The sequence below is a fragment of the Aethalodelphis obliquidens genome, unplaced genomic scaffold, assembly GCF_003676395.1.
Source record: "Aethalodelphis obliquidens isolate GAN/ISIS:26980383/991018 unplaced genomic scaffold, ASM367639v1 scaffold5, whole genome shotgun sequence".
Lineage (NCBI taxonomy): Eukaryota > Metazoa > Chordata > Mammalia > Artiodactyla > Delphinidae > Aethalodelphis > Aethalodelphis obliquidens.
Window position 1 is genome coordinate 308,795 of NW_020837949.1, and position 20,569 is coordinate 329,363.

Here is a 20,569-nt window from a genome sequence, read left to right on the forward strand (position 1 = left end):
TAACTCAGATGTCTGCCCCTCGTGGCTAGCAGCAAATTTCTGCCAAAATGTGTGCTTGACTGTACGTCCCCTCTTCACCAAAAGAACCTACAGGTACTGACTTTTACATCAGAACTGTGAATATTGGAAGACTTTCATCCCAGACGCCTTCTGTCACTATTTTGCTCATGTGCTTAGACGGTCTCTCTCATGATTATCAAATTGCCCCCCCGCAACGCTCCCACGCAGGAGTCAAGAGTCCAAGAGTCAAGGGTGGGAGTCAAATCATACGGATCCCACGCAAAATGTAGTGGACGTGCCATGTTCACAGTAAAGATGGGTGCAAGCCTTACATTCAGCATCATGCTGTATTCATGTTTGTTTCACATTAATGATTGAAAAGACTTAATCGTTGAGTAAAATTGATACCTCAGATGGATGTAATGTCTTTAACCTTTGACATCAGAGGGCCCTGAGCACTGCTAGTTTCCTCAGTACGGGGAGCTTGGGCGCAGCGTTTATTTGTGGTGAAACACAATCTCAGCATTTTTTATGTTTTAAACAAGCATAGTTGTTTATAAAACAAATGAAAACTACGCTCCGTCAAGAGACTGCTCCAGAAGCTGCACTTTGAGAAGTGACATTTATACCAAGGCCTCTGGCCAGGCTGCCTGCCTCGCCACCCATGCGGTGGTCCTGACTGGTGTCAGTGACCGCTCCAACGCAGGCACTAGAACACTCTGGCACGGCCAGGCTGCAGGTTACAGCTTTGCCTACAGTCTAGTTCTGGCTGCTTTACTATCATTGTATTCAGATTATATAGCTTGCAGGTCTGTGGTGATTAAGAGAATGTAATACAGAACTTTTTCTTTGCTAGTTTTGTAGGAAATTGTGAGATTGATTTGGAGATCAAGCGATATTTTTGTAGAGCTGGTGTGCAAAGTATACAGGTAAGGTTTTTTTAAGTTTCATAGTCTTCTCAAATTCTCTGTGCTCTATTCAGAAAGAAAATCATGAGGTTTTTATTAACTCAGAATTTCTTTGAAGTTAAGTTTTTGTTTATAGGTTATACCTTGAGAGAAACCTGAAGTCAGATGCTCAGGAATCACTGAGAGGATCCTGCATCCTCCTTCTTGCGTCTGTAATGGCCTGTGGAATTGTTTTCTGTTAACGTTTCGGTTTCCCATTTGAATTTAGATTCATGGTACAATGCGGGTGATCCTGGAACCACTGATTGGAGACATGCCCTTAGTGGGAGCTTTGTCTATCTTCTTCCTTAGGAAGCCAGTAAGTCAATGTTTATTTCATTCTTTTCTTGCCATTCACTGACAAGAATGTGTACATATCGAAGAATAGACAGAGTGGAGAAAAAGAGCTTAACTCACTTTATTCCCTTTGATGCATGAATCCTGCGTGCTTTCATCTCTTTGTGCCTTAACGGAGGGCTTCACATCTCTCGATAGACAACTTTTTTCCTCATTATAAAAATGTTTGCTGCAGAAAATTTGAAAGCAGACCTTAGAATGTATAGGTTGTAACTAACATTCAGCGCCTGTCACTGAGTATGATATATATTTACTCATTCAATCCTCATAGCTCTGTAGTTGAATAACTAACACTAAATACTTTTGCTGACCAGGACCTGAGAGTCTGATTTGTCCAAGTCACAAAACTAGTAAGTCTGGGGATCTGCACCTGGACCTGCCCTGGTCTGGCAGAGTTGCTATCCTCATACTCACCCTAAGTCTCCCTGCAGCTGTCCCCCACCCTGCCATTGCCTGCCTCTCGGGGTGTGTTGAATGAAGCACACAGTATGCTGTGTTTTTAAGAGTCACAAAGATTAATTTTAACTAAATTATATTTTAACACTTGGATAAACCATGATATTATTATTTCACATTCCATTTTTGTTATAAGTCGCCAATACTTATTACTCATTATTAGCCACAAAAGTAAGACAACAAACATGTCACCTACCTAGACTGTCCCTCACTGAGACCCTATCTCCTCGCTGAGGCCCCTCCCCTCACTGAGACTGTCCATCCTCACCTGGGTGGCTCCATTCCTACAAGGCTCCTCATCTGGGCTTCTGCAGCCTCTCCTTGGCTTTCTGCCTTGGCTCTGTCCTCAGTGGACTTCACTGCTAGGGGCCTTGCCCCGGCAGACTGACCCGCCAGGGGCCGGCTCTCACTCGCAGATGGTCATCTGTCCAGTGCAGTGGTAGTACCACCCCCACCCCCTCCCCCATCGTCCCTTCCACCTCCCTCCTTCTCTCTCTCTCTTCTCCCAGAATGCTGTCCTTCCCAGGACATGGGCAGCCAGGTTCCCTCCTTGTCCCTGTGCCTCGTAGTACACTTCTTAATCTTTGGAAGCCACAGCCATATCTGTCTCCATACAGTTCAGTAAATGTCTGATGAATGAATGGATCTGTTTCTCAGATACTTCTTCACGGTGTGCCATTTTTGTAACCTGCAATGAGTCCTTTCTGGAGGTGTCATTAACATCATGTGTAGTGTAAAATGGGGATATTCATTTGTATAATTTGATTCAAATAACTTAATACAAATTATTGTTGCTGGTTTTTAAAATACAAGTTTATCTAGACCAAACAAGTGGTGCTTTTCTGCATAAAAACATAAGAAGTAAGTGTCATCACTTTTTGTTACCACTAAAATTATTATTCTCATTTGCTTTTTATTGCTTAAATAATTGGCTTATTTTGAATGTATCTTAACAACACAAAGCATGGTAAAATTCAAAAGCTATTAAGGAACATCTGTGTTAAATTTTAATTTATTAAAATTTTGAGAAATGAAGAAATCGTAAAAGATTCAAAATTCATGGGTTTTTTTCCCCCACATACAAGTTATTGAAAAGACAGTACGTTTTAAAAAATTCCTTCATTAATGAATATAAAAAACTAATCCTTAGCAAGTTGATAAGTATTTTTAGTTTGCAGGGAATTTTTAACAATTTAAAGAAAGTGTTCTTTATTCAGCTCAGAATGTAACAAAATCCAAATCTTTAAATCTTCCTCAAAACTTTGTAATATTCTTCATTGGATCTTTCTTAGGTATACTTAGTTTAAAAATAACATTGTAGGGACTTCCCTGGTGGTCCAGTGGTTCAGACTCTGTGCTTCTACTGCAGGGGACCCAGGTTCAGTCTCTGGTCAGGGAACTAGGATCCCACAAGCCGTGCAGCCAAAAAGTAAAAAATAAAATAAAAATAACATTATAATATTAATTTCCAAATGAAATTTTAGTACTCAGAAAAGCAGGATGAGGCTGTGAAAGGTTGAGGATCACTTGTATCCTTATATGGTGAATTACAGTCACCAAGCACAGGCTTCAGAGAAAAGGGACTTTTTCAGTCGCTTTCATCTGGAAAATGTAAGAGCAGAATTCCCTGCTGGCTGCCAAGTCCTTCCTCACCCCAGTGAAAAACAGAAAGATTTGGGGGTTTGACTATTCAGATGATTTAGAAGCATGGCAACCTTCAGAAGAATATGAAACTTTCGCACATTTTTTTGCTCGTTTATTTGTTTAGATTAGTTCTGATAATGTGCTACTTGTTTTTAAAAAAATAACCACAGGTGTCTGCAGTGCTGACCTCGTTGAGCACAGTGGGGGCAGGGCGGATGTACTGTCACCTTATTTCAGGTTAAGTGACAGACGTGAGCGCCACACAGCCTCACTTTCTGCTCCTGGTTCTTTCTCTCCTTTGAACTGCGTGCTTTGAGCAAACTACCATCTTCTCCCAGTATCCATAGGGGATTGGTTCCCGGACTCCCATGGACCGAAATCCGTGGGTGCTCAAGTTCCTTATTAAATGGCGTAGCATTTGTACATAACCTACGCACATCCTCTCGTATCCTTTAAATCATCTCTAGATCACTTATAACACCTAGTACGGTGTAAATTCTGTGTAAATAGTTGAAAGTCCAATGTAAATAGTTGCCCTAGTGCAGCAGATTCAAGCTTTGCTTTTTGGAACTTCTGGAATTTTTTCTTTCTGAATACTTTTGATCCGTGTTTGGTTGAATCTGAGGAGGCAGAGCTGGAGCCCTCGGATACGGAGGCCCAACTGTATTTAATTTCTGTAAGCCTCAGTCTCCCCATCGGTAACATGGGGAGTACACTTATACCTCCCTCAAAAGATTAGAGGTGACGATTAACTGTAAAACACTTGGTATAGCACCTGGCACATAGTGAGTCTTCAGATGTTTCAGAAATTAAATATTTTCCTGTACGTAGGGTTAGCATTCTGGTGGGATCCTGACAGCAGAGGCCGAGCACTGGTAAGCACAGAAGCTTGGGTTAAGGTTCTGGTACGAGCCAGGGCGCGACCTACTCTCTGCCCTTGGACGTGTCCCAGGGAAGTGGCGGCCACCTACTCATGCTAACTTGACAGTTGTTGGGATTGCCTCTGGCATACACTCTTAAGGGTGTTTAACAATCCTTAGGTCATTTTTAGGTTTGTCTCAGGAGTATGGATTAGAGTAGACTGAGTCAGGAGGTCCTTTCTAGAACTTCTCCAGGAGATGGTCTGGGGCTCACTCTGAATGTGTTTATCCTAAAGGGGTCCTCCCAGCTAGCAAAGGACATGCCTGCTGAGGCTTTGATCCACAGATTGAGTTTCTTCATCTATAAAATGTAAATAACATCTTCCTTTTAGAGTGATTGTGAAAAGAAATTGAATCCTACTAGCTAGGACTCCAGCAATTGAGGTACCTTAAGCAAAGGAACGGGGGAGAAGGGGAGGCTTTATTTAAAAACAAAATGAGCATATATCGATGTCTCATGAAACCCATGCAGGGGCTGCAGTTGGGAGTCAGGAACAGGATGGAATGTGGACACCGTGGCCACTGTCTCTTGTGCCTGTTCTGCCTCAGCTTCGTTCTTCTCTCACCCTGAGACCAGCCTCCTCTGGTCCTTCAGGCCACAGGCCAGAAACACTGGCTGCCGGTGCCCCCAGGAGTGAGCCTCCTGGTCTTCCCTTGGTCCTTGCCTGCCCTATTCCAGCTGCATCAGATACAGACCCTTAACCCCGAGACCAGGAGTAGGAAGGTTGCAGCATTCGAATGAGGCTTCCTGAAACCGATTCCTGCAGCCCCGCATGGGAGGCGGCCATGAGGGGTGAGGCAGGGCTGGGCTGGCAGGTCCATGGAGCCCACTGGACGGAAGAGGTCCAGTCTTAGGCCACACATTAAGCCACTGGGGAGTTTGCGGCTGTTTATCCCGCCAGGTGTTCTCTGCATTTCTTGGATCTGGGGTTTGATATCTTTCATCATTTTGGAGCGTCTTACCCCACCACCATTGTTGTGGTGCTCTTTCAGTGGCCCTGCCCCCTCCCCGTGACTCTGTCTTTGGAGGGTCTTGTGCAGGAGAGAGTGTCGCACCCGCCCCCAGCAATACTGCATCTCTGTGGTCAAGGCATAGAGGGTGAATTCTGTTCCTGTCCTCTGAGTGGCTGTGGGCCCTCGCCTCTCGAAGGCAGGGCTTCTGCCTTTCCTGCAGCAGCTGTGCTCTCCCGGGCCCGCCTTTTTCTGTGGATTTCACAGGGTTTACTCTGGCTCTCCTGCCCTGGGATGGCCCTGTCCCCTCAGCTCTCCATGCATCCAGGAGTGATGCTCTTCCCAGTTTTCTACATCCCAAGTGAAAGCTGGAAGTCCTAGGAGCTTTAAGACATAAGAAAAATATTCGTGACCTTTACCACCAGCCCAAATCAGAAAATTCAGAAACTCTGGAGAAGGGTGGAGCCACCAGTCTGTTTTGTTTTGTTTTTAAATATTTATTTTCTTTTTGGCTGCATCTGGTCTTAGTTGCGGCAGGCGGGCTCTTCCTCGTGCCGCGCGTGCTCAGTAGTTGTGGTGCGCAGGCTTAGTTGCTCCGCTGCATGTGGGATCTTAGTTCCCTGGCCAGGGATCGAACCCGCATCCCCTGCATTGGAAGACGGATTCTTAACCACTGGACCACCAGGGAAGTCTCCACCAGTCCGTTTTTAACAGACTTCCCATGTAGGACTCTTGGCGTGTAGTCAGTGCTGAAATGAGCAGTGGCTGTTGCCGACTCTTCTGCAACCCGCAGATGGCACGGAGGGCAGAGGGCAGCTGGCTGAGGTTCCCGTGAACACATGCTGCGCTGGTGGGGTTCCAGTTGCAACGTGCCCACCTTACTCACTGTTCCTCGGCAGCCCAAAGAGCTGATTTCCTGTCCTTTGGAAGCGCGTCTCACTGATTCTTCAGTTTCCCGAAAGGAGATCCCAGTCATCCAGACTTGGTGGGGGAGGCACTAATTTTAGTAGCTTTCCCAAAGCGCTGCCTGGATCTGCCCCTCCCGGTGGCTCCCCCCTGTGCCCCCGCCCTCACACCTGTCCACCTGCTCACACACTCACTCTCGTCCTCCCACACACGGTCACTCACACTCCCACCCCCTCAGCTTGGCTCTTCTGTCCCCTGGCCTCCCTGTGTTCATGGACAGGCCAGCTCCCCCTTCAGGGCCTTGAACGTGGAGGCCCTTCCCCTGGGGCCTTCTTTCTTGCATTCAGATCTCTTCTTTTCAAACTCACCTGAGTCTGTCCTTCCATGAATTCTGCCCCTGCCTCCCAGGCATTTTGTTTCTCAGAATTTGGGTAGCATTCAGGTATATCTTATCATTTTGACCAGGGTCCTGCAAGTAGGCCCTCTGTCACCTGAGAGTTTGTAATCTGGTTATATTCCCTTCCAGGTGACCGCCCTTTGGGAGGGCCTTTGAGTGCTTCTTTACTCCTGATTCAGCAGGATGCCCCAGGCTCACGTTAACAGTTTTTGTCCCAGACCTGGAATCAGCCATTTCTTCAAAATCCCCTGTTCCTTTTAGTGGAAAATGCGTTTAGAGATCATAGTCAGGGTGCTATAGGGAGTCCTAGGGAGGTTAGTGTTTCAGGACTTTATTAAAGTTGTTGCTTTTGAGTTTTGCTCTGTCCGAAAGAATCTTGACCCTTCCAGTTCATATTTATAACCACCTACTCCCCAGCTTTGTCACTCCAGCTATATGGGTAATAGAGGTCATGCAGTTTCACTTAGCATCTTCTACAATATAAAGCACAAGTAATTTCATTATGTGCAGTATCCATCTTGACAGGAAAAGCAGTGTTTCCAGCCAGTACTTTTTACTTGTCCACATCCGTTTAATAGAATCTCAGCCAACTATATAGGAATTATTCTAAGATAAATACCCACTAGAAAAATGAGCAATAAAATACAGATGTTGAATGAATGAATGGAATGTGTCCCACTAATATAGGAATATGCAGACTGAAACAGTGATAAAGTACCATTCTTTAACTGCTGGATAGACTGATTTTTAATATAGGTGTAAAATATGATTTTTAATTGGGTGTAAAGAAAGGACATTTTACACAGTTTTGATGGGAATGTAAGTTTGTACAATATTAGGGCAATTATGTAGCATCTATCAACATAAAAAATGAACATGTATCTTTGACCAAAATTTCCACTTTTTGAATGCTAGTCTCCATGTGTATGTAACAACACGTGTTCACTGATTCATTACTTACAATAAAAGAGAAATTGTAAATATTCTAAGTGCTTGTCAATAGGAGGATGGGTATATAAATAATTATGATTTTACTGGAGTAAATTATGACATCAAAAGAACAAAACAAGAACAGGCAAGGTATCTATACCAACAAGGGACAACGGCCTTGATGTTTTACAAAGTGAAAAACAACGTATAGGACAGTATTATGTACCTAACCCATTTCATTTATAAAGAAACAAGCCTGCATGATTTGATATGAAAATTGGAAATAATTTGCATACTTAATATTTTTGCCCTTTCTTTAAAACAGCTTTTAGAAATTAATTGGACAGGACTGACTAATCTTCTCGATATCCCCGGATTGAAGTAAGTACTCTGTCACGTCCTGTGGGTAGCTTGCTGGTGGTGTCATGTGCGTTTCCAGTGTCGCGAAGACGACACAGATGTTTGAGAGCTGTGTCTTCCGAGCATGGTCCATGCTTTCTGGGCGGGCTCTCTTGGGCTCTGGTGTTGTCGCCCCGTCTGAGGCTCTGGGTCAGAGCTGCATGAGAGCCCTGTTAGGACTAGATGGAGCCTTTTCATTAGTCATGAGGTGTCTTTCCAGTTTTGGTGTTTTGATATCCCAGAAAATTAAAGAGAACTTTAAAAAGTTTTCAAGCTTAGATGTTTCAAAAGTAGCCCTTTCTGGAATCTTTTCGAGCTGTGCTGCGCCTTCCCTTTCTGCGTTATGTGCCTTGACCCGTGCCTCCCTGGAGGGGTAGGTGTCAGCCCTGGACCTGGGAGCTGCATCGTGTGGCTGGGAGGCCCTCATTGTTCCGTGTACCCTAGTGTCTGAAACACGAGGCAACCTTCCACCACGAGCATGTGAAGCCCTTCAGGGCTTGTCCCGCCTGTGAGAAAAGTGAGGCTTCCCAGTTGCGTCACAGAGTCCATCTGTCCTCCAAGGTGGAAGGTGGTGGCGGCAGACCTGTTAGCCACCTCTGAGCAGGAAGGTCTGAGGCTGCAGCCGCCAAGCCTGCTTCTGCTGGTTTCACTGTTGCATTTGAAGGTTAAAGTTTGTTGCTTGTTGGTTAAAGTTACATATGTTTCTAGTGGACACTGCTAATCTGTGGGGGGTTTTTCCCCCTAAAATAGCTTAAAAATTGAAATACGAAAGCCTTGGTTTCAATCTGTTTTTTTCTCTTCCCGTGTATTTGTTTATGCCTTTGAAATGGCCATTAGAAAGAATTTTATTTTGTTTCATTATAAGGGAAAAATTAAGACTACACTGAGGCATAGTCATAACAATAAAAGTCTTTTTTAGGTGCTGTGGTTTATTGGATATAGAAAAATACTGTTATCTTTAAAAGATTTTTGGAACAAAAGGAAAACTTTAAAAGAGTTTTGTTAAAGTGTTGTTTAACAAACACTTTTGTTAAAGTGTTGATTTTGTTAAAGTGTTGTTGCTTGCAACAACAAACCCAACTTACCTGGTCTTCATTAAGTGAGTAAATAATTGAGTAAACAAATACTGTTTTTTAGAGACAGTCTATTCACTCATCCGACAAATGGGTACGGAGTGCCTGCTGTGAGTGCCAGCCGTGGCCGTGAGCAGAGTGGAGCCTGCACCCTCGGCGGGTGTCGCCGAGAGGCCTGTGGCCCTGTGGGGTAGCCAGGCACAGCCAGGTGCTGGCGTCCACAGGACGGCTCCTGACTGCTTTTCTGTGTGTGGCTTTGTTGCCAGGCAGACTCTTGCTGTGAAGTAGCAGCTTCTAGCTTCTATTCCACATGCTCAGCAACCTCAGTTGGAAAAAAACCTTTTCCCACGAGTTCCAGCAAAAGTTCTAGGGTTGACTTCTGTTTGTCTGCCTGTCCTTGGACAGACCCTCCTGGTTCTGAGGATCAGGTTGGGCCTCGTGCCCACGCTGAGAGGAGGCAGAGAAGTGCTTGAAGAAGCTCCAGTGAAGGGGGGTGGGCGGGGGGGGTCCCCCAAGGAAGGGTTCCAGAAGTCGGAGGAGAGGGTGCTGCTTAGCTGGCAAAAACGACAAATCCCTGCTGTCGTTTAGTGTAGAAGAGTGTGGTCTGCTTTCCTCCCCCCTGCGTCCTGGGAGGGGTTTGTCGAGCATCTGCGCTGCAGGCCCTGTTGTGCTGGCTCCCTGTAGAGAGGCAGAGGGCGGGCTCTGCCGCATGAGCCTGCAGCGCAGCTTGGGGTCAGTCCCAGAGCATTCAGTGTGCATGCACACTCGCACGACGCACACATACAACTACAGCGCCATTTCATTGCATGATTTTATATGAAGGCAGGCTCGTTTTGTATAGTAATAACTTCCAGCTGTTGTTTTATATATGGGTTTTCATATATACAGTATATAAAACCTATTCTTCTATATTCATTGTGTATAGGATTGCATTTGTCATTAAAAGTATCAATATATACTCATATATATTAGAAATACAGACAGAAATAGACACACACCATTCAAAAATGAGACTATGGTATAAAAGAAATATGGTAAAATATCCCTTTTAAATTATATATATTATATGATACATAATTATGTAAATTTTATGTGATACAATATACACATATCTACTTAACGTAAAACTTGGGCTACTGTTTCTCAAAGATTTTGTCAAACATCTCACAGCTGTGGCAAGCCTTGTCTTATAAAAATAGATATTTAATAACTTTGAACCTAACATAATGAAATCTTGTGCCAAGCTTTACAAAATGAACATCTACATGCTCTATCCATTGACTACAAAGCAGAATCCAAGGTATTATAAAGTAGCAGTGACGCCTGAATCACTTTACTTCACCACAAATCTTAGCTATCCTTACCATTTTTCAACGAAGAGCCCTAAACTGAGTGTTGAAGGGATGAAGGTTGTGACAGAAACAGAAGTAGGGTGATGAGCAGGGTCGGTTCCAAAGGACCAGAAGGGTGGGACACAGTGGAAGCTGTTCTGTGTGCTGAGCCCCGGCGTAGTCAGGACGAGCAGAGCGGCTCAGGGGATGCCCAGCCCCACTTGGGAGGCCGCGGGTGGGGCTGCCTAGCTGAGCCTTGTGCTGGCACCGTAGGCGTTAGAGAGAGGTGAGGCGGTGGCCGACCACCATAGCAGCTAAGGGATTCTTGAAACATTTATGTCATCAGTGAGGGGTCTTCTGTTTCAACAGATTTTTCAATATAAACAAAATTGGTACTTCTGCAGGGAAATGCCTGAAGTAAGACTATGCTTGGTCTTAATGCTTTGAAGGGCCACCTCATCCTCTGCTTGGTGAACACTGATCCAGTGTCTGCCGGCTTAGACTCTCTGAGTCCCCCTGGACTGTTAGCGCCTGAGTTACTGGCCTCTTCAGGAGTAGAGTGGAGCTGTCTGTGTGGTTTGTCTTCTGCCCATGTCGGACTGAAAGGTGCTGTGCTGAGGTTCCGCATCTTGGCCTTGCATTTGGACCCCCACCTGCAGTGAGGCTCAGTTATCACTCAGTGAATGACCGCACTTTCACTGTGTCCCAGTAGATGTTCCGTGTGTAGTTACTTTACATCTGCATGTTCATAATGTTAACATCTGAGAAGTACTGGCAAGAAGTAAGGTTCTTTTAAAACTTTGCACTTCTGGCTAAAGGTGTCCTTCTATAGCAATGAAACTTGGTTTACGTATGCCTTCAAAAGTGCTGTCACACATACGTTGCTTGATTCTCACATTTACAACAAAGAATAGACAAAAAGCATATTGAAAGTACATTTGTTTCTTTAGCCTCCACAGTTTTATTCTTGTTACTGAGATCTCTGTGCAGTGGTATATAGTATTTCAAATTGATTACAGTATTCAGTACCCAAATAAAGTGTGAAGAAAGAATGAACTGTAAATTCCTTTACTTCATTGGGACCTCTGCATATATATCAGGAAAGATAAATTTAATGTGATAAACATGGAATGAGTAAATAAATGGATGCTTGTTTTGGTATTCTCTGTACTTTTGTGGGTGTTTGAAATAGTTTATGTTAAAAAAAGATTTATTTAAATGTATCTTACTTATTCAATATTAAATCAGTGATAAAGTTATGTGGAAATGTATGAGATGTTATTTAGGACGTTGTGAAATATAGCCAGAATAGTATCTTGTGTTCTCAGAATAAACCCCACATAATGGTCACTGTGGCAGTGCTGCATCTAAAGTATTAAACTGCTGGCTTCAAATACTGTGTCAGAGGGATCAGCTCCGCGCTGTCAGTGGGACATTGTGTCATGTCTATGCTAAGTTCACTGTTAACAGGAGATAACTAGTATTGGAGTGTCTGATAGTTGGTTTGTTTGTTTTTTACCTCCCACCTAACAGTGGTTTGTCAGATACTATCATTTTGGACATAATATCAAACTACCTGGTGCTTCCCAACCGAATCACAGTTCCTCTCGTCAGCGAAGTTCAAATAGCACAGTTGCGGTTTCCTATACCAAAGGTAAGCATCCGTTCATTAACACTTACAGACAGACTGGAGGAACTCTTCACATACTTGGGTGTTGTGACTCCTTGTATTTCTCCTAACAGCAGCCTTGCCACGTGGATTTTTTTTTTTCTTTTTTTTTGCGGTACACGGGCCTCTCACTGTTGTGGCCTCTCCCGTTGCGGAGCACAGGCTCTGGACGCGCAGGCTCAGCGGCCATGGCTCACGGGCCCAGCCGCTCCACGGCATGTGGGATCTTCCCAGACCGGGGCACGAACCTGTGTCCCCTGCATCGGCAGGCGGACTCTCAACCACTACGCCACCAGGGAAGCCCCGCCACGTGGATCTTGATGCTGTAAAGGTGGTCTGTCCTGCCCTGTTCCTTAGGAGATTGGCTAAGGGGCATCTGGCCGAAAACTTTCAGAGACTTGAGGACAGTTCTTAAACCTTAGCTGTGAACCTCAGAGTTGCTCATAGGGATTTAATTCTGCAGATATCATTGCAAGTTGTAAAGAACAGCTATGACAACTTATTTATTGCCTCAGAAAGCACTTCCTATTTGTATGTATCAAGATGTAACAGTTCAGCCTAAGCTGGGAACGTTGTACAAGCCTCCCCTCAGATATGACAAAGTGGGCATCTTTGAGGTCATTCAGTGAGGGATGTGGCAGGCACGTCGTTAGTGTTACAGCTGCCCTGGGTGGGATGGAAGGGCATGGCCGGGGCTGAGTCACAGCCCTGGGGTTAGGCAGCAGCTTCACTTTGGGAGCATATTCCTTGGTGTGTCTGGGCTGCTGTTTCTTCATCTGTAAGTTGGGGTGATGCCTGCACACAGAGGCGGGTCACACATGTTGGAGTCACCTTCGTTTGAGTAAACTAAACAACCTCAGTCTGAGACTGTGAGAGCCTGCTGGCCAAGGACGTGGAATCCTCTGCTGGGCGCAGAGCTGGAGGGTTGGCCCCAGTTAGCAAGGGCTTCTCCCCCCTGGGCTTCACCCCACCCGTCTGGTCTGACCAACCTTGGGCTCCAGAAGTGGAGTGGGCAGCCTGTCACATGGTGTCTGATCCTAGTTCAGTGTTTGTTTCCTGAAGTAGAAGTGGCCAGCCTTTCCCCACTGCCCGTTACTCTTTCTAGGTAAATTCGATCTCAGTGCACAAACCAACAAACGTGCATGAGCATTCCTGTATTTTTTCAAGTAACAACACCCCAGTCATTCATGCCCAAATTAGTTACATTGTTGGCATTCAGCAGATGTGATGGGACACCATGTATGAGACAGGGATGTCTTTTTTTCCTTGACTTAGGATTCTCATCTCTGGAAACGCAGGCCTGCCTTTCCACATAGAAATCCCCATGCTCCTAGGCCATTAGGCTTTGTATTCTCTGAGTACAGGTGACCATCTAAGCCTGCCCGGATCCAGCCTCCCTGCTGCTCAGATATGTTTGTTGCCACGTTATCTAAGCTTTAGACCTGTGAAAATATAAGCCAGGGATTTTGTTTTGTTACGGTTTTAAAAGCGTATTTATCTGTAAAAATGTCTATCTTTCTATGCTGGTTGGTTCAGAAATACTACCTGGTAATTTTTTTAAAAGTGTTTTGTGGTGTAGAATGCTACCCTCCTAAAGGTAACTTTACAGGTTGTGTTTGCCTTGAAAGAAATATGAGTGGAGATTTTTAATTCTATCAATTAAACAACATTTTTGAAAAAGATAACTATGTTAAGTCTGTGAGTCATATGTATCTCAGATTTTCAGTTTCCTATCCATAAAATAGGTTTAATGACAGTATTTCACAGGATTGTTGTAAAAATTCAGTGAAGTAATTGGAAAGTAATTGCATATCAAGGACTTAGGAACAGTCTCGTGCATCCTGTAGTGCCAGTTATCACTAGTTATCACTGCAGTTACCACTAATGTTACAACTACCGAAACACAGGACTGTTCGGTGACCCATGAGGCCCCGTGCCATCTCAACTCCTGCCGTCCTGCCCTGCCCAAGTTGGGCTCCTGGGGTCCCTGGGGCACAGTGCCGCTCTGGGACCCCCCGTCCCAGGAGAAGTCTGCAAGAGGTGGTGGCTCACGCTAGCCCATCCTGTCTCTGGCTCCGGTCAGACCCCTGGGACCCCGTTGTGCTGCTCCTGGCATCACGTGTTTGCCTTTTTTGCTCAGGGAGGAGGAGCTGCCTGGTCCCTGTGCACAGGCTTCGCTCCGTGTCTGTTGGGTGAGCCAGTGAGCAGTCTGCTCTGTCTTCCTTCTTTCCAGGGTGTCCTGAGGATACACTTTATTGAAGCTCAGGATCTTCAGGGAAAAGACACTTACCTTAAGGGACTTATCAAGGGGAAGTCAGACCCCTATGGAGTGATTCGAGTTGGCAACCAAATCTTCCAAAGCAAGGTCATCAAGGAGAACCTCAGTCCAAAGTGGAACGAGGTGTACGAGGTGAGGGAGTGGGTGCTGCCGCCGTTCCCCCCTCCACATTCCTGTTCCACTCCTGCTGCGGGGTCGTGGTGTGCTTATTTAGTTCAGGGTAATCTCAATTCTCTTTGCTTTCATTTTCCATTTTTAAAACTATTGTACCTTGTATCCCTACCTCACACAAAATTTTAAACCTTAATCGCATCAAGCTATCACAGTAAATAATTAGCCCTTAATACACATAAACGTATTCCAAAATGAGGTTATTTACCATTTTGTAAATTTTCATTTAATACGTCTGGACATCTCTACATGTCAATAAGTATAGCTGTTCACTTGAGTAGGCACCATCATGTTTTTACTCAGAGAGATCTGGGCTTTTGGGTTCATTGTAACCAGTGGTGTATGAGTGTCGTGGGTTTTCTGCATTTGGCCAAGTTTTCCCCACATTACGCTCCTCAGAGTGGAATTGCTGCATCACAAGGTATGCGGTTTGGAAAGAACTGAGAAGTGGTGCAGTTTATACCCATCAGCTTCCCGTCCTCCCAGCCTGGTCTGTTGCCAAATCTCTCAATCTCGGAGTGGTGGTGAGTGGGGCACTTGCGGCCACCCTGCAGCCAGCACTGACCGGGGCCGCTGCCGGAGTGGAGAGACATCCAAGCTTGTGGCCCCCGGTAACTGGGGACAAGGCGCAGTGGCCCATGGCCGTGTGCGCGGATACAGGTCCCTAGCAGGGACCCTGCCATCCAGAAGTGTGTCGGGTCCGGCAGCGGGGACCTCAGCGCTGTGCAGCTGCTGCTGCTGACTGCAGTCACATACTCAGTAGACACGATACTAGTGAATGTGAGATAACTGTGAGCTGCTACCTTTCAGGCTCTGGTCTATGAACATCCCGGACAAGAACTAGAGATCGAGCTCTTTGACGAAGACCCAGACAAGGACGACTTCCTCGGAAGGTAAATCCTTCGTGACTGAGGAGAGCGTAGACTCTTTTTCTTTGATAATCACTGTTAAACATGTAATATAACTTCAAAAACAGGATTATGTACATGTTATGTGTATTTTAAAATGGCTCTTAGATGTAGCGTTGCTTCACCTTAGATTTCTTAAAACACGGTTTGTTCCTAAAACATTCACATTTAAGTAAGTAAAGGAAAGCTGCTAGATCTGTGTCCATCATAGCAGCCACATGTTGCTATTTAAATTAAATTGATTAAAGTTAAGCAAAGTTTAAAATTCATTTTCTTAGTTGTGCTGCCCCATTTTAAGTGCTCAGCAGCCACGCATGGCCCCCAGTCCAGCCCAGCTCTCCAGCCTTTACACCACGCAGGCAGGTGTGTGCTAGGTTATAGAAACAGGTTTTTTAACTTTTGATTTGTTATTGGGTTATGGGGGCGGGGAGTAGATAGTAATTTATATTCTGCCTATATACTGGAAAAGCAAATATTGACCTGTTTGCTTAAATTGAACAACCTGTACAGCTGAAAAAAATACCAAAAAACACACTTTAGCCTAATCTTTATTATTTAACTGAATTTCTTGTGGCAAAAAAGATATAAGGATAGATGACATTGGACAGGTCTGGCTTCATCAAGAATGGCCTGTGTGTTAGGCTGTGACCTCAGAATTCATTCATGAGACAGTTTAATGAGGAGCAACCAAAAGATTTCAAGCAAGGCAGCGAACAGATCAGACCAGATCAGACCAGAACAGATCATTCCAGTAAAGCCACTGTTAGGTTAGGTTATCAGGGACCGAGACTGGGGACTGGCCGGCCTTCAGGAGGCTGTTGGGATAGATCAGGAGAGAGATGTCAGGTCTGACCTGGGGCAGAGCTCGGGGGCAGAGAGGAGGGGTGGCTGCAGAAGAAGGGGGTGTCACTGTCCCGTCCTGGTCGTCTCTGGCTCGGGGGGCCGGCTGCATGCTCCCAGCAGTGCAGGATTATTGGGGGAAATGGAACTGGCTGTCGGGGACATGCCGAGCATGAGGCAGAGGCCTCTGCGGCCACAGAGATGCTGGTCAGAGCTGAGGAGCGAGTCTGGGGAGGCAGTCAAGGCCTAACTGAGCGTGCAGGTGGCTGAGCCGGAGCGATGGGCAGCAGCTCGGAGGGCACGCCAGGCCCAGGGCGGAATATGCCTGCACATTTGGGGTGCGTGTGAGCAGCTCCGTGTGGGGAAGACCAGCCCTCCCAGCTCTGACCGCAGCTGTGCCTCACCTAGTGTTCCTACCTCCCCGCTCTTCCCTACCTCGCTTCACTCTCGTGGGTGGAAGCTTGGGGAAGCTTTTGGAAGAAGTCTGTTTCTTGACAAACTAGCATTTTGTTGCATTTCTGGAGTACCTTTTCATAGACTAATGCTTAAGGTTATTTCAGTTGTAAGAAGTGTGTTTCTATGTTCTAAAGTTGTTGTATTGTTATTTCTATAGTCTTATGATTGATCTTATTGAAGTTGAAAAGGAGCGCCTTTTAGATGAAGTAAGTTTCCTTTGAGTATTGTTCTATTTCATGAGTGTTGACAGAGCACCTGCTGCCACCGCCACCTGATGGTCTGAGAACTTAACATCCGCTCACAGACGTTGAGGACTTAGGCCTTCTAGTAACAGCAAAGTGAAAAGAAGTCAGCACCTACCAGACACTCGAAATTCCTGAGGATGCAAACACACACCAACTTTGTTTCAGGCAGGCACGCTCTCCTTCGGAGTCAGGGCAGAATCTGGGAGAAACTCCCCAATAACAGGCATTTTAAAGATAGTTGGAGTTCACAGCAGAGCTGGCACAGTGCAGTTGATGAGAAATTGTCCCATGAAAGATACCCACAAATACAGTATGAATTGACAGCAACAGACGTACTTCAAGCAAGATATTGCTATCAGAATAAAAAGGATAAAAAAGGAAGTTTGTGGTGGCTTCTAAAAGATGGGTAAGATTTGGATAAGTAAAGCGTAATTAACCAAATCACTGCTGAGATCTGCTTTCAAAGTAACATGTTTCCCTTCCCATGCACGCCAGCACACACTCAACAGGTATCTGCAGTTTATCATGTTGTGTGCCAGGTGCTGTGTGCAGTGACGGGCAGAGCAGACAAAGCCCTGCATTCGGGGCAGTCTCTTCTTAATACTGAGTGTTTGGGGACCATCCTCGATTAATTGCTTTGTGGCTTTTAAGCTGAAACAAGTGTATACTAATTATTAGTATATAGTGATGAGGAAAAACAGACCTGTTAATGTGTCTGATATTGAAATTCAGACTTGGGATCAATGTTATATTCTCTCTTGGCCCATAAATTCTATGGAAGTCCATACGTAAAAGCCTGACAGCGTTGGGTGGTATAAGAGGACATTTGAGTTTTGCATGTGAATCGGGGGTGGAATTGGGAGTCAGTGAGTTAAGACACGCAAAGCGGCCACTGCTGTCGGTGTCTGGGGCCAGCAGCTGGCTCTCAGGCCTGGAGCTAAAGGTGGCAGGACTCAGGCCTTCTGCGTTTGTGGAGACTGTTCAGTTTGCGTGTCTGATCCAGGAGGACTTTGGCTGAACTGTCTTGCTTTCTCTGCAGTGGTTCACCCTGGACGAGGTCCTCAGAGGAAAGCTGCACTTGAAACTGGAGTGGCTCACGCTCATGCCAGACGCTTCAAACCTTGAGAAGGTGCTGGATGGGGTCCCATGACAGCCTGCACTCCTGATCGCTAAGATTAGTACCTTTAAACTGTGCTGCTGCTCACTTAAAAAAAATACAGCAATCATTTTGACTCCTGTGCTGTAAATCACTACAGTAGTACCAGGGATAAATTAGAGATAATGGAATTTTACAGGTCATTCTCACCTGTTTTATGAAATCTTTAAATTTTGTGCTTGATTATTGTATAGGGATTTGAAGAGCCACAGGTGACCCGAATGCTTCGTTTGATTGATCTGAATAGAATCTTATGTTCATTCTCTCTGTATTGCATATATCAGATGCTTATTTCTCCACTTTTCTTATTCTCTTGAGGATTATAGACATAATCAGGAAGAAATAGGAACCTTGGAAACCCACCTGCTGAAGCTTTTTCCTTTCCTTGTAGGTGCTGACAGACATCAGAGCTGACAAAGATCAAGCCAATGACGGGCTGTCCTCCTCGCTGCTCGTCTTGTACTTGGACTCAGCCAGGAACCTCCCGGTAGGTGCCTCCGCGAGAGCCCACTGGGTGCTCGTTTCCTGGCAGTGGATCCTGCTGTGTTCAGCCGCGCCCACGCCGTGTCCCCATTCTTGTTGCTGTGTTTTCACTTCACTCCAGTCCAAGAGAGCAGCAGTGGAGAGGGATACGTGTGCATTTCCTCCATGAGTGTAATTTTATGTTTACATCTTATTGGTTTATCCAGGATGGTCAGAATTATCTTACATGTTTTAAGAAGAAATCTCCAGTACATAGGAAAAGAATACACCTAGTAGTTAGAGAAGAAGATTTGCTGTAGAGAATCACTAATTATTAAAATGTAGTGCCTAAAGATGATAATTATATCCCTTTGGCGTCATCCTGGAAGTAGCACAGCAGGGTGACGGGGCAGCGTCGGGTGATCCCCTGCACACACGGCTTCTGGCCCAGAACAGTGCCTCTCCTCGTGGGTGTCAGAGTCATTTCACTCTCAGAAAAACTGTAGAGAACAGTTTTTACAGACAACGACTAGAAGCGTGGAGAAGGGTCGATCAAGCCCTGGTGTGATGCTCGCCTCCACACTGAGGCTAGTGTGCTCGTGATCAGTGTTTATCGTTTTGATAATTTTTTTTTTGCTTGGTTTTGTTTTTGTTTTTGTTTTGCGGTACGCAGGCCTCTCACTGTTGTGGCCTCTCCCGTTGCGGAGCACAGGCTCCGGACACGCGGGCCCAGCGGCCATGGCTCATGGGCCCAGCCGCTCCGCAACATGTGGGATCTTCCTGGACCGGAGCACGAACCCGTGTCCCCTGCATCGGCAGGCGGACTCTCAACCACTGCGCCACCAGGGAAGCCCTGATAATGTGTTTGAGTGCCCATTCACTTGTTCAATAGATGGCCTTCCTTGTTCCATTTCACTGTTGGAGGCCAGTTTTGTTGAAAGAAAGACAACTACCTCCAGATGAAAGGTGTTTCCTCCTGAAATGATACTGGTTCCAGGTCACCCAAGTGCACCTGTAGACAGTCCCCCAGGGTGTGTCCTTGGTGCGGGTGGACGTCTGGGCATCTCACCTCACTGTGATCGCACCATGCTGTTCCTTTACCTCGTGAAATGCACACCCTGATTCTGTTTAGCACCTCTCAAGGGTTTAAAATTGTGCATTACTTGGGCTTTGTTCACAAGCAGAGTCAATGTATTTTGGGCATCTCTATGTTTTATTTAAAGTTTTTAACGATTAAAATCTGATCATGTATTTTTTTCATATTGGGAAGATGTAACAATTGTGTGTATAAATGTATATAATTGTACTCTTTCTTTCAGTGAAGGTTTAACCTTTCTGCAGAATTACTTGTACGGTAGAACTTTTTGCTTTTAACCACAATAATGTTTTAAAGTCTTTCATAATGCCTGATGGAAGTGAATTTGTTATGTATTTTAGGATATAGAGCAAAGTGGTGGGGAATTGGCCTCTCTTTAGAACTGTGTGTTTTGTCACATTAAATTAAAATTGAATAATGTCATGTAAGCAAAAGACAGAAAGAAAAGTGATTGTACAACCTTCTGTTAAAAGGGCACTTTGTGCATGAAGGTATGCTCTGGCCGTCAAAGGCAAAGGATCTTTACAAAACCACTGCCCGGTTGGGCCTGTCTCCACGGGAGTTCGTGCTGTCCCCTGCGTTTCTGCGTGATTCTTTGACTCTGCCTGTTGCATCCTGGTTATTAGTGCTCTTGTGCCTTCATTGACCACAATCCACCATTCTTTGCTTTCTTCTCCCATTTTCATTTTCCCAAGAGTATCTACGAGGGAAACTTTGGGTGTGGCTACTTAAAAGAGAGGCGAGCGTCGGGACTAGTGTTTTGTGAAAATACTGCCTCAGTCTGTAGAGCACTATTTGTGAGTTCTCAGTGTTCTTCCTTCCTTCTGTTTGGTGGAGACTGCTAGAATGTGGACTGGAACTTCAATGCCATCTGCTCAGTGGTGGAATGACGTGCATGCTTTTTCAGTTTCTTGCATGATTTCAGTTACTGGGCATGTTTCTTTCGTGCTTGTTTTGTGAAACGTAACACTGCTGTA

General features: G+C 45.3%; 1 protein-coding gene across 6 annotated transcripts in view; it reads left to right on the plus strand.

The window, feature by feature from the left end:
- The window catches only part of ESYT2 (extended synaptotagmin 2), a 77,466-nt gene that overhangs the window by 36,673 nt on the left and 20,224 nt on the right, over positions 1-20,569 (plus strand). For all 6 annotated transcript variants that reach the window (XM_027101351.1, XM_027101347.1, XM_027101349.1 and 3 more), the window contains exons 5-13: positions 857-929; positions 1,177-1,266; positions 7,834-7,889; positions 11,845-11,965; positions 14,214-14,390; positions 15,240-15,322; positions 16,791-16,839; positions 17,918-18,007; positions 18,426-18,521. In XM_027101351.1, coding sequence (XP_026957152.1) covers positions 857-929; positions 1,177-1,266; positions 7,834-7,889; positions 11,845-11,965; positions 14,214-14,390; positions 15,240-15,322; positions 16,791-16,839; positions 17,918-18,007; positions 18,426-18,521 — 835 coding nt within the window. The remainder of the gene's footprint in view (positions 1-856; positions 930-1,176; positions 1,267-7,833; positions 7,890-11,844; positions 11,966-14,213; positions 14,391-15,239; positions 15,323-16,790; positions 16,840-17,917; positions 18,008-18,425; positions 18,522-20,569) is intronic.